This window comes from Heterostelium album (assembly GCF_000004825.1).
Source record: "Heterostelium album PN500 unplaced genomic scaffold PPL_scaffold10, whole genome shotgun sequence".
NCBI classification, from domain to species: Eukaryota; Evosea; class Eumycetozoa; order Acytosteliales; family Acytosteliaceae; genus Heterostelium; species Heterostelium album.
The window spans coordinates 1,288,745-1,302,378 of record NW_008805072.1 but is presented as its reverse complement, the minus strand read 5'-3'; the positions used below and the strand labels follow the sequence as shown (position 1 = coordinate 1,302,378).

The following is a 13,634-nucleotide window of genomic DNA, read 5'->3' as shown; positions in this document are numbered from 1 at the left end:
GATAAATATAAAAACAAATGTGTGAATTTAGCAAGAATTAAAAATGAATAAATAAAAATTGATTAAATCTAACTTTTTGATATAACTTTGGATTGATTAAGGAACTGACTGAAAAGAAAAGAATTGGAATAGGGAAACAAGAAACAAAACAAACTCTTAAAAAAATGAAAAGAGGATACTATCGTGCGATAACACTATTGTTATTGTAAGACAAATCTAAATTCATTTGGATGGTGGATGTTTAGTTGACAAAAAGAGTGGTGTGGCATTTAGATCGTTTATTTATTTGTATGTGTCAGTGTGTTTGTGTGTGAATGTATTCTTGATTCTTTAGTATGTTAAGCTTGATGATGGTGGAGGTGATATTTTTATTACTGTTAGAATAAAATTATTGTGGAATATATTAAAAAAAACCATCAACAACTTTAACAAGGTGATCGAATTATTATTGCCAACAACACATTCCTACGAACCACTCCCATACCCACTCTATTTAGCATATATAATCATTAAACTAAAATCTTCTTTGATTCAGTATGTTTGGAGTAAAATGGTAACTATTCGATTAATAAATATATTTTAAACTTTAATACAATAACAAATTAATATAAATTATATTTTGAAACTCTTGACAAATTAGAGATATTAGAAGCAACAGCATAATAGTTTTGTTACTAAACAAACAAACACATTATTATAACTTATTCACACACAATTTATTTTCATCATCTTTTTGAATTATATTTGAATACATTGAAATTAAAGATTGAATTTTGAATTTCCAGTGGTGGTGCTAATAATATATATAATGAGTATCATACATTAACAAAATAGATTTGTGGTTCAGAAATAAACAGATGATGAACTTTACCCTTTCAAAATTATATGGTTTCACTTTTATATAAATTTGGATAATAATTGTCTATTAATATCTTTGTTTTTAGAAATACTTGATCTGGTATTATTAATTGTTTGATCCATATAATTTTTTATATTCTAAATTCTAGTTTGTTTACTTTTTTACTTTATCACATCTCTTTTTTTTTTATTAAAAAAAAAGGAAATATTTGTTATTGATAAAAAACTATAAAATAAATAGATAAACTTTAAAAATATAATTATTTCTAAAATAAATAAAAATATTTCTTCAACTACTATTCTTTTATTTCTTTAGTGATACAATTTCATTCTAGATATAATATAATTTTTCAAGATAAACAAAAGTGGGATTTCTCGGTGAAAGTGTGATATCATAATTTGTTAATTTCAAACTAAAAATCTACATACACCCTATTAACACATTCATCCACTACAACCACATTCATTTATTTGTAGAACAACAGTCTATCCGTAGATATATTAAACATTGTTTATTTATTTCATCTTCATATTAGGTGAACAAACAATCATCAAATAGAATTTCTTTTTTGTTAACGTATAACCACCAAACTGAGAGAATAAATATGCTCATCAAAATAACTTCGATGTTGACTCACGAAAACCATCAAGAATTTTTTTGGTTTTTTTTTATCAGATCATAGTATTGAATAGGAAATTATACATCTATTTTTTGTGTAATGTATTAATCTTTTAATTTGTTTCGACCATTTAAAGATGGTTTGTGCATACTGGATACCGGCCTTAACCTGGTTACTTCTGGTAAGTCTACCCTTGATTCGTTATTTGAGAAAAAATAAACCAAAGTCAATTTTTTTTTTTTTTGATGAATTGAAAAATCTCATAGATCACCCCCGAAATGTGGTACTGTTTGGTTATCAGACTATTACATTTCTATTTTTGCATTTTAGATCTGATTTCAATTTTTTGGGCTCTAAGTGTATCAAAGATCCAAAAGTTACGAGGTTTTTTCAAAATTTCAACAATTTTCTTTTAAAATTTGGTTAGGGGGAACTGATATTTTTTTCTAAAACCACTTTAAAAAAGCAAAAAGCAAATGCAACTGTTTGGTTAATCGAACCCCCCAAAACGAGTTCATCGTACTCTGTTGTCATAGAAAACTACAAAATCCATTAAATCAAAATGTAAAACAGTAAAGTTCTTTTTTTTTTTTTTTTTTTTAAATAGTTGATCAATCCTTAATTATTCCCTCCTCATTGTAATAATGTTTGATTAATCAAGCCAATTCAGTTGCAGTTTTTTTTTTAATTTTTTAATTTTAATTTTATTTTTTTATTTTTTTTTTAAATTAGATTTGTGGAGGTCCCCTTTCCTTTCGGATTTTCGAATAATAGATCAGCCAATTCTTTATTAATTATTTGTATAATATAAAAGTGAATTTTTTAAAAGAAAGGAAATAGTAGTAGAAATTAAAGGAAGGAGACATTTAGAAACCACACACACACACTCAACATAAAATATCAAGATGGATATATTAAATGCCACTTCGAGTGTCGACGATGATTCCACATACACAGGATCGATTGCAACCGACAGATTAATGTATTCATTCTGGGGAATAAGAATTCTAATATATATATTCTTTTTACTGGTAAACATTGGCCAAACATTTTTTGAACTGTTGGTTATTATGGAAAAAAAGAATGTAAATACTAGATTCTTTACCTATTTATCAATGTCATTGTTTTGTGCCTGTAAGTTTAATCTTGCAAAGCTTATTTGCAAACAAAAAAGTCAACAAAATTTTAATCTTGATTTTTTTTTTATTATTATAAAAAATATAAAAATTTATAGGTAGAGTTACAGGTGATATTTTAAGATATGTAAACCCACATGATTATCAAGTCGGTAGTGTATACTATTTCTTTTTCTCATTTGGAGTGTATTTTGTCTTGGTAGAATGGGTTTTCATTGCTGGATTTTGGTAACTATCAACAAACAATTGTAAAATACATTTTATTTGAATGAAAAAAACTAACTAATAATATAAACAATCAATCTTCTTATAATACAATATAATATATATATATAGGATGCAATTATTGTATACATTCTTTATAAGTGATGAAGTTAGATTGGGAGCAGTAAAGAGAGTATGGATAGTCAGTTATTCATTGGTTATTCTCTATTTCTGCTGGCAGTTGCCAGTGGAGATATTGTGTCTCTACAGAGATCTGACGTTGCTCGAAGCGATTGGATTTTTTGGATTCTTTATTCTGTTTGCATCGTGGGTGGTATTCAATGGTGTAACATTCGTTCGTGGAATGAGAAATTCACAAAAGCGAAACAAGATGAAACACTTTGATAAGATCATCAGAAAGACAAAGATCCTAGTGTCTACTGCCGTTGTCAGTGTCACCATTATCATTCTACACGATGTACTGTTCAACTTTGTTCTTGATAAGCCATACAAATACTTCCCATTGGAGACATCCATTACAATGCTTGTAGACGTCGGACAGATGATCGTTGTCATGGTGGTCATGGCCGATAGAAACTCACTAAAGAACTATATTCTCTTTAGAAGAGTAAGAAATATTGCATCGAAATCCGGCTCTACAAGTCTTGATACTGGATCTGGTGTACAATCAAGTAAGCTATTAAATAATATTAAAGTAAAGAAAAAAATAAAAATAGATAAGATTACTAACAAAAAATATATTTTTTTTTTAATAATTCTAAATAGTTGATTTATCAAAGAAATATGAAGATAGTTTCAGATTGGATAGTGAATCATCATCTATTGCTAGAGGAGATTCTTATACATTCTCGGCATCAGATAGTTTACGTAAAGTAAATGGAATTGAACTATTTAAAACACAATCAACTTCATCGATAACTCCACTTGTTGCTCTACCACCAAAATCAGAGACTTCTTCACCAAATGTATCAACTACACCACCAATTTCATCTTCAGTCTCAACTACACCACCATCTCTCAGTGAACCATCCACCCAAATTGAAATGTCAGCAACAGACTCAACAACAACAGTAACACCATCAGAAGATAACGTATAAAAGCAACAAAGAAACAAACAAATATATATATAGACACCTTGTAATATTGCACAATCTAAACATAAAGTATTTATTAATTGTAAATAGTAATAATAATAATAATATTAATAGTATAATATAATACTATCAATCTCTATGGGAGTATTTAATAAATAAACTCGATTATAATAACAAATCAATATTTATTATACATACATATTATGTATTATTTTGTTTTTGCTTTTGTTTTTATTTCATTTCTCTGATTGGTACAGATTCTAACCATAGACTATGTAATGAATCATAGAGTTTCTTTGTAATACTGACTTTGTAGGGTGTTGGATTGCTAGCACGAAGATGATCCTCACGAATACGTTGAATCTCAGAGAGACAAAAAGCACGTACTTCCTCTAAGCTTGGAAGTGGGTTGGTCATGACTTGACCTTTGTCAAATACTTTGATGTGAAGTTCCTCTACCGCTTTTGGTGTTACAATGACACGCTTCTGCTCTTCGAATGGATGCAAACAAAGCACTTTATCACCAGCCTTTGGTATTTCATCTGGACTGCTAGAGGCGTTGGTCGGTGTGAGCAGCAACAGATCTACCAATGGGTGACCGGCTTCACCAAAGAGACGGTATGCTGTCTTTCTACCGGGAAGTGTTACTTTGTTTGTTTCTTGAGATAGCTTGATTCTTGGATGACCGTCGATCTCTACCAACTTGAACACACAACCAAGTGCTGGCTGAGCTTGACAGGTGACAAGGTTGGTACCGATGGCAAACACATCGATCTCGTGACCCTGTCTATTGAGATCGTGAATAGTACTCTCATTTAAATCGTTACTAGCAACGATTTGGAATTTATTAAAGTAGTCAATGTTATACTTTTCACCGACCGTCTTGAACATCTTTCTGCTCTCTTTGGAGAGATATGATAAATCACCACTAAAAATAAAGTGAATATTAAATGTTAATATATGAAATATATAAAGTTTTGTTGTTTGTTTGTTCGTTTGCTAACTTACCTATCTAATCTAATACCAACTGCTTTATAACCGATTTCATTAAGTGCCAGTGCAAGACACAAGTAGTTGGGTACACCAGAGTTGAGAGTATCATAGGTATCTACCAAAGCAAGGAATCCATTGGGGAATGTTCTAGCATATGCTGTGAAAGCAACCAATTCACTCTCGTTTGTGATTGTCCATCCCATTTCTTTTCTATACTTCAATGCCAAATCAAATAGATTATATGTTTTACCATCTTTACCAACGAGTGTCTTGTCAACTAAATCTGATACACCTATTATCGAAAAAACAAAAAGAATGTAAGTAGAGGTTTTTTTTTTTTTTTTTTAGAGTTAAATGGATACATACTGTTGTAAGAGGTAACGAAACTGTGTGCATGTGTACCCTTGACTGGAATGCTAAAGAAACAATGTGCAAGAACATTGGAAGTACCGTCGGCACCACCAAGGTAGGAGTATCGCGAGGCAGACATGGCACCGTCAGGTCCTTGTGCACGACGCAAACCAAACTCCAACATAACTCTATCTTTTCCAACTGCCAGCTTGTGTCTTGCAGCGTTGGTAGCAACCAAACTAGCGAAATTAACAAGATTCAGTAGAGTAGTTTCAAAGAGTTGGCATACGGCGAGTGGTCCCTCAATTCTAATCAGTGGAATACGTGGAAAGACAACGGATCCTTCCTTGAGAGCATAGATAGTGACGTCCTTCGAGGTGAGAGTCTTCAGGTAGTCGATGAAACCTTGATCGCAATCTGGAATCAGAGATCTGATGTGCTCTACTTCGTCGTCGTTAAAGTGGAAATCCGATACGAAACGAATGACCTCTTCCAAACCAGCGAAAACAGTAAACTCACCACGGAATGGATTCTTTCTAAAGTAAAGATCGAACACCGTATGAATGTTGTGACGTTGATTCTTCCAGAGACTGTAAGCCATTGTTATCTGATACATATCGGTGAGCAGTGGTGTAACGAATCCATTAAGTGGTTTCAAATGTCCATTCGATTCCTGATAGGCGTAGTTCACTGTATTCACTCTCTTCAACTCTCTGTAGGCGTTGGTAGCAACTGGATGATCACCATTGCCATTCTTGATGATCTCTTCAGTCTTTTTTCTTTTTAAAGGTGTTGATGGATTTGACATATCTATCTATCTATATATCTATATATCTATTAATTAATTAATTAGTTAATCAAAAATGAAAATAAAATGAAATCAAGTTTTTAAGTTTAAACATCATACACCCACCAAATAAAACTAAAATATTAATTCTTCTAAAAAAAATTTTAAAAATCAATTTTTTCGAAGATTTTTGTGTCCAAAAAAAGCAATATATTGTTATATAAAATTTATATATATATATTATGTCATAATTCTAGAATATTAATTTAAATAAAGAAAAGATGATCAAATAAGTGTGTAATATATATTGTTTTTAAGATGTTATTAATTTATTTATTAATATAATTGTTAATTAACTTAAATATAATGTTGTTTTTTGTTGGTTTCATGATGGTGATTGTTTGAGAGTATGGTATGTGTGTTATTTGTTTTGTTTTGTTTTGTTATTTTTTTTTGTAGATTCTTATTTAGAGAGCCTTTCCTAAGAACTTTCTCTTTGAGAAACACATCCACCATTTGTTTGGACGAGCTGGATCGGTGGCGTAGACTCTTTGGACGAGACGAACACCTAACTCTAAACGAAGCTGAGTGAGTGATTGACGGATACCGTCGGTGGCATCACGGGTGCTTGGGATGGTGATCATACCACCGAGTGGGAAAGCAGAGTCACCTGGAACAGTGAATTGCTCTTGTGCCATGGTGAACAATTGCTTCTCGGCGTCGGCCTTGTTGCAGGTGGCGATCTTCAAGAGACACTTGGTAATATACAAAGTCAAATAGATCAAAACACGATCACCATTACCTTGAACCTCAAAATTACGGAATAAAATGTTGGCCTTGAAAAGTTCCAATGCTTCATCAATAATATCTTGAGAGTTTGGATCTGTTGTTTGTTATTTTAATGAATTGAATTGAATTGAACGATCATATAAATTAGAATAGTTAGTAATCATATTGATTCTAAATTATTTTGTTTTGTTTTGTTTTGTTTGTTTTGATTACATACCAGCCTTTGGAGCTGGACCCTTGTGGGTGGTCTTCAATGGTAAGATTGGGTAGTTACCGATTGAACGATAACCAGCATCAGTATTGAAATTTGAGTGATAGACCTAAGATTTGAAAATAAATTAACAACTATTAGTTAGTTTCTTTACTGATTAAATGTAATAATATGTAGTTGATGATGATGATGATGAAAATAATAGATCAATAATATTTCACTCCTCTTCACACTATTTGTCTAGTGATTTATATTTATATTTATATTTTCATATTCATCTCTAATTAAGATCAGTCTGTGCGTGATGTTGATTGATAGATAGTTGATGATCACTTTTTTATTTTATTTTTTTGTAACTATCATTAATCACAATAATCGTTGCCATGTATGTGTATGATCTGTTGTTTTTTTATTTATTTTCTTGACATTATCCACTGGTTTTGAATGAATCTCGATCTATTATTGATTTATATGATATAATATTATGATTTTACCATTTTTTTTTTTTATTGTTTCTATTATTATTATTTATAAATATATTCTACAAGGTGGAGGTGATTTGTTTTTCTAAAATATCGAATAGTATATTAAATACAAGGTTTGTTCTTATATTATTATTGATAATGATGATAATAATATATGTATAAATTACAAAGTTTCTTAATTATTGTTTTGCTAATGATCAACCATACAACTAGATAGTGAATTTTTCAATTTTATTTTTTCTTTTTTTTTGGGTTTTTTTTTTGCAAAAAAAAATCTTTTTTTGAATAATGCTCCTCACAAAATTTATGATAAACAAATGTGGGTTTTTCAATGGGTGAGCACCATGCAAAATAGCTTTTCAAAATTGTTGTTTTAAAGTTTTTGAACTTCATTTGAACACTTTTGTTAGAGTAATTTTAAATTAAAGGATTACAATTAAATTAAAATTTACTTAAAGATATCATTATTTTATTTTGTTAATTTACAAAAAATAAATCAAATAAAGAGATCTCTTGTTAATTTTCTGGGTAGTTGTAGATACAAACAAAAAGGACGATTGTACATATATTCTTTAGTTCATCAACATTCCCCTCTTCAACAAGGCTTTCAATTTTAACATATTGGAGATTGTAGCAAGATATGTTGAAATCAAAGTCTTATTTTAAAATTATAATATTACATAAGTATAAAACAATAAATGTTTATTATATTCAAATTGAATTTGTTGATTATTTAGTACTGTGCCTCATATTCGTATGCAGTATCGTTGTGATTGTATTGTTGTTGTTGATCATGGTGTTCTGTAGATTGATCATATTGATTTTGATCGTATTGTGAATGATCGTATTGAGTTTGATCGTATTGTTGATGTTGGTCATGATCTGCATTGCTTTCGTCATAACTTGTAGTGTTGGTGTTATCATGGTTGTAGTATTGTTGATCATAGTCAGTTGCCGATGGTTGTTCTTGTTGTTCCTGTTGTTGATGATCATAAGAGTATTGATCATAGTTGTTATCGACAGCGGGTGGTGGTGGTGGAGGTGGTTGATAGCTTTGTTGTTGTTGTTGGTATGGATCGTAAAGAGGTGGTGGAGGTGGTGGGTTGTATAGTTTTTGTGCTGGTGCGGGTGAGCTGTGTGACAGTGTAAAGTGTGAGGTTGAGGCAGGTGCGGCGCCACCGGCAGAGTATCTTCCAATGTCGTCGGCGCTCGATCGGTTGTTGTTGATCATTGGCGACGATGGATTGGAAATATATGTGGTGGCTCTAAAGTTTGGTGTCGATCCCGACGACACGGCGACACTTGTGGTCTTGACGGTGGACGATGGAATGTCGGTGTAGGGAATGCCGTTCTTGTTGTTTGCCAATGCCCATTGGACATCGTTGAGAATCTCTGCGATCTTGTCGTTGGTGGTCTTTCTGTCTTTGGCGGCACCGAGAATCTTGGCGATATCACGAGTTGGCACGGGAATGTCAGAGAGTGTACGATTGACGCTGAAACAACGCTTCATTGCTGCGAGACCGGCCAATCCAATGGCGTTGTTATCGATGTTCAATGTGCGCAAACTCGAGTTCTTCTTGAGTGATTCAAAGAGTTCACGACAGAGATCGTCACCCATTGCATTGCCGTTGATGTCGAGCTCGACGAGACGGCTCTCTTCGTTCATCGATTTCACCAACGGTAGGAGTTCGCGACCCAAGAAGAATCCACGCGAGTCACGACCGGCCAACACCAGTTTCTCGAGGTTTGGATGACGTTGCACGACACGTGCCAAGTGGTCGATGACAGAGTCGGCTTTGCTTCCGCTCTTGAGATTGTTTGAGAGGTCGATCGAACGAAGTGTGGTGTTCTCTTCGAGTGCACTGATGATGTAGGTCATTCCACGCTTACGGAAGTTGTTCAACGACAACAGGAGTGATGTGATATTGGTACAATTCTTGATGGTCGGTGCAAATGTTAGGGCACCGTTCTTTCCGAGATTGTTGTTGGAGAGATCGAGTGAACGTTGTTCGACGGCGGCACCGTTGGTGCAAGCCTGAATGAGCAGAGCAACTTGTTCACCCAACAATCCACAACCACGCAGCTGAATATCAGTCAGATTCTGACCTTTGCTAATCAACAAACAGATGCCCTGTACCGATTCATTGGTGAACTTGTTCTCACTGAGATTGAGGAATTGAAGATTCTGTACGTTTGCCTGACGGATGGCATTGGTGATACGAGGAGTGTCGATCTGAGTGTTCTCAAGATTGAGATGACGCATCGGCTTCTCTGGATTTGGATTGGATGAGTTCATCAGTGCAAAGAAATCTTGGAGTGGATCGGAACCGGTTGTACCGAGATGATTGTTGCTGAGATCCAAAATTTCGATGGCACCAGAACTGGCGTAGTTGGCTTGGAGCGAACGGAACATAACTGCAGCACCTTTGGACTGTAGGTCGATATTCGATGCTGACAACTGACAAAACTCACGTGAGAATGCACGAATTGCGTTGGTGATCGATGTGATACCACGGTCACGAACAGGGTTGTCAGAGATATCGAGATAACGCAACTCGTTCGATGTGTTCTCACGGAGCGCGTCACCAAGTTGAACCCAACCTTCGTCGGTATCGATTCCACGCAGCGAAACACGAGTTAGCGTACGATTGTGGTGGAACACGTCAGCCAGCAACTGAGGAACCTCCTTTCTGGTCTTGTTGTGACATACGAACGAATCAAAGTATGTATTGTGACGGAGTGATGCCATGACCGGAATCAAGTTGATAGCTCCCTCCGCTGTCTTATCGATACCTGCGAAATCATCCAAACAAAACTCTCTATTTCCCTGAGAGACAGTCTCCTCCAAGAATTGAACTAAATCCAAAACAAATGGAGAATTATAATAATTACATTGTGCTTTGTATACTTCAACGAATCCATGTGCAAATCCAGGATCTAAAGATAGATAGACGACAGAAAAAATGATGTTAGTTAAAACCTAATGTTTTGGATTTTGTTTATAATTATTCTTTTTTGAGTTATACGGTAACTTACCAATATTCTCTATTTCAGGAGCTTGTCTTTCAACTGGAATAATAATTAACGATGGAGATGCCTCCAAAGAGAATGTGAAACTGATACGATGGAATGCATTGATCAAAATTTTAGGGATGGTAATACCAGTGTTGTTACCACTGATGTCAATTGTGAATGTTGAGAAACGTAGTAATACATGATCGATGTCGTCGGTTTTGATCTCAACGAGGTCATAGAGGTGACCTTGTCGTTGTACGTGCTTCTTTCCGAGTTTGTTACGTTTGATTGAATATACATTGTATTGTGTCAGAACGAAAAGACGATCCTGAACAACATCTTTCTTGTTGGTCTTTTTGACCCAGAGACAAAAATCTGGATCTCTACCCTCCAAATCGAATACGAATCGTTTCTCTCCTCCTGATAGTTCAGTCATTTTTAATCGATACTTGATCTTCTTGTGTACTTTGTATGGCTTGATACTATTGTTGCTGCCACTGCTATTACTGCTGCTACTGCTGCTACTGATTGATTTCGTAAGTTTATCGCTACTGCTGTTGTTGCTGCTGCTACTGTTGTTTGTGGAGGGGTGGGGTATCTGTGATCTTGAAGTGGTTGGTGTTAGTAAGGAAGGTGTGGTTGGTGCAGAACTTGATCCTTTCGATGGCGAGTAGAGAGGCGCTTCTTTGTGGTGGTGATGATGATGTGCAGAGGATGAGTGTCCAAAAGATAGAGAGGAAAATAATTTAGATGATTTCTTTGATGTGGAGTTCTGTGATTTCGACCTACTCGGTCCAGAACTGGAATTGTTGTTGGTGTTACTGGTGGTGTTCAGTAGTGACTGTGAAGATAGTGGGTAGAATGACATTGATGATGGTGATGCCGATGGTGAGATGGACGACGATGAAGACGATGGTGTCATCAGCCCATTCTCATAGCCATTTACATTGTATCCCGCACTGGCAATGCTGTTGGTGGAGTTGGCCAGTGGGTTTATCGGTATGGCCGATTTCGATTGATATAGGAATGGTGTCGGTGGTGTAGATGGTGTCGGTAAAAGTGGTGGTGGTGGCAATGGAAGTGGTGATGATTGTGAGAGTTGTGGTGAGTAGCAATGATTGTTGTTGCCATAGGTGTTGTTAGAGTGGTGAGGCGGATATTGTCGTGGTGTCACTCCTCTTGGTGTGAGTGAACATTTTGGTGATTGGCTTGTTGTGCTTTTTGGTGTCGAAGCACCGCTGTATGATGTAGTCGATGTGGTAGTTGTTGTAGTCGCTGTTGAAACAGGTGGACTATTTGGTATTGACAATGAAAAACTGGCTGATTGATTCATTTTTTTTATTGTTTATAATAATTTTGAAAATATTGATTGGAAAAAAAAAATAATAATCAATAACCAAATAAATAAACAATATGGAAAGATTTAAATTATTAATGAATAAATTATTTATAATTTATTTCAAGATATATGTTTTGGAAATATTATTATTATTTATAAATTTCTGGATTAATTAAACCAAGTTGTAAAAAAACAAATTAAGAAAATAATAAATAAACAAAAAAAAGTTGATTTATAGAAATTATAATTGTTCTAGTTGATTAAGTAAGATATATTATATTTAAATTATATAATGATTATTAATTTAAAATTTAAAATGTTATACTAATGTGTTGTTGATGGATAACTGGATTTGTTATTGTTTATTTATTTTGTTATTGATTTGATTTGTTTCTCTTTTCTTTTCTTTCTTTTTCTATTCTTTGGTTTAATGTGTTTGTTTTGTGTGTGTGTGTGGTAGTGTTTTAGTCAAGATAGATATTGTACTAGTTGAAAAAGAGGGAACAACCATTAATCTATATGAGTTATATGTGTGTGTTGTGTGATTTGATGTGATTTATTGTTAACACATTTATAATTTATTGTTAGCGTTAACAATAATAAATTCAAATTTATAAATTTAAACAACAACAACAATCAATATGTATGGAAGTAGTTAGTTCCAATGTTACATATCATGATCGGAATGAATCACATTGGTATTGATAATCATTTTAGAAACACATACATTGTGTCATTAGTTATTAAAGATGCCAATGTTGGATGAAAAATAAATGTGTGTGTTTTGTGTGTGTGTGTGTTTTATGATTAATCAAAAACAAATTTGGGTGATGGTGGGTGGTATTGACTCTTTTATCCAGAACAACACCACAACAACACACAACAACAATAACAATAACTACTATTTTATATATATGTAAATGTGTACTCACCAACCCACCACTTTTACAAAATAAAAAAAAAATAATAATAATCAACAACTTAATTGAAAAAATAAATAAATAAATAACAAACCAAAATCCTCCAATCATTACTGCTGTTCTATTATATATTTTCTCACAAAAAACAGCCTTTTTTAACTTTGGAAATCGCTCACTACCATCACACACGAAGCCACCACTCCAGTATATAATGAGCGTGGTGATGGTGGTGGTGATAAAGTTTACATGGTCGATTATTTGATAGATTGTTTGATTGACATTGTTTGATTACCACAAAATGTAAATAGTTTGTTTGGTTATTTTAAAAGTCACAACACAATTTCAACCTTGGCATGTTTTACACCTGATAGAATGTAAAATTACATGATACAATTTTAAAATTGAAAATGAATGAATTTAATTGATGAATGACAACCACAAAACAAAAAAACGATAGCACAACAGATATATAACAACAACAACAACAACAACAACTTGATATCATCAAGGTGATAGTTTTCTTGTATATTTCAATTGAAGAGATACAAAATAGTTGTTACTATATTTATATATGCTTTCAAGACTGTTGCGATTATCTGAGTACGGATTTAAATATTTGAAAAATTAAAACAAAATATTGTGATGTAGTAATGGTGAAAACAAAGTGTTGGTGTTGGTGTGTTGAGTGTCACTAAATTAGTTGATGATTCAATATGTAGAGAAAAAGGAAAATGGAAAAAGGGAATAGTATCAGATAGGAAATTATCTTCCCATCTGAAACTATGAACGAGTTGTTAAAAAAGTTTAGATT

At 33.3% G+C, this 13,634-nt stretch overlaps 3 protein-coding genes across 3 annotated transcripts; 1 reads left to right on the top strand and 2 right to left on the bottom strand.

Annotated features, from left to right (window-relative positions):
* Nucleotides 1–2,383: 2,383 nt before the first annotated feature.
* On the top strand, nt 2,384–4,092 carry PPL_12525 (uncharacterized protein; the record flags this gene model as incomplete). Its single annotated transcript, XM_020583256.1, has 6 exons — nt 2,384–2,612; nt 2,713–2,800; nt 2,951–3,510; nt 3,605–3,930; nt 3,970–4,002; nt 4,048–4,092. 6 exons carry the CDS (start codon nt 2,384–2,386, stop codon nt 4,090–4,092), a joined length of 1,281 nt encoding a protein of 426 aa, XP_020429443.1.
* Nucleotides 4,093–4,164: 72 nt separating this feature from the next.
* naprt (nicotinate phosphoribosyltransferase-like protein) lies at nt 4,165–7,561 on the bottom strand (the record flags this gene model as incomplete). Its single annotated transcript, XM_020583255.1, has 7 exons — nt 4,165–4,861; nt 4,942–5,218; nt 5,293–6,087; nt 6,185–6,216; nt 6,572–6,947; nt 7,071–7,173; nt 7,559–7,561. The coding sequence occupies 7 exons, from the start codon at nt 7,559–7,561 to the stop codon at nt 4,165–4,167; spliced, it is 2,283 nt and encodes a 760-aa protein (XP_020429442.1).
* A 721-nt stretch (nt 7,562–8,282) lies between these two features.
* Nucleotides 8,283–11,897, bottom strand: PPL_12523 (uncharacterized protein; the record flags this gene model as incomplete). The annotated part of the gene is made up of 2 exons (XM_020583254.1): nt 8,283–10,486; nt 10,586–11,897. The coding sequence occupies 2 exons, from the start codon at nt 11,895–11,897 to the stop codon at nt 8,283–8,285; spliced, it is 3,516 nt and encodes a 1,171-aa protein (XP_020429441.1).
* Between the last annotated feature and the right edge of the window lie 1,737 nt (nt 11,898–13,634).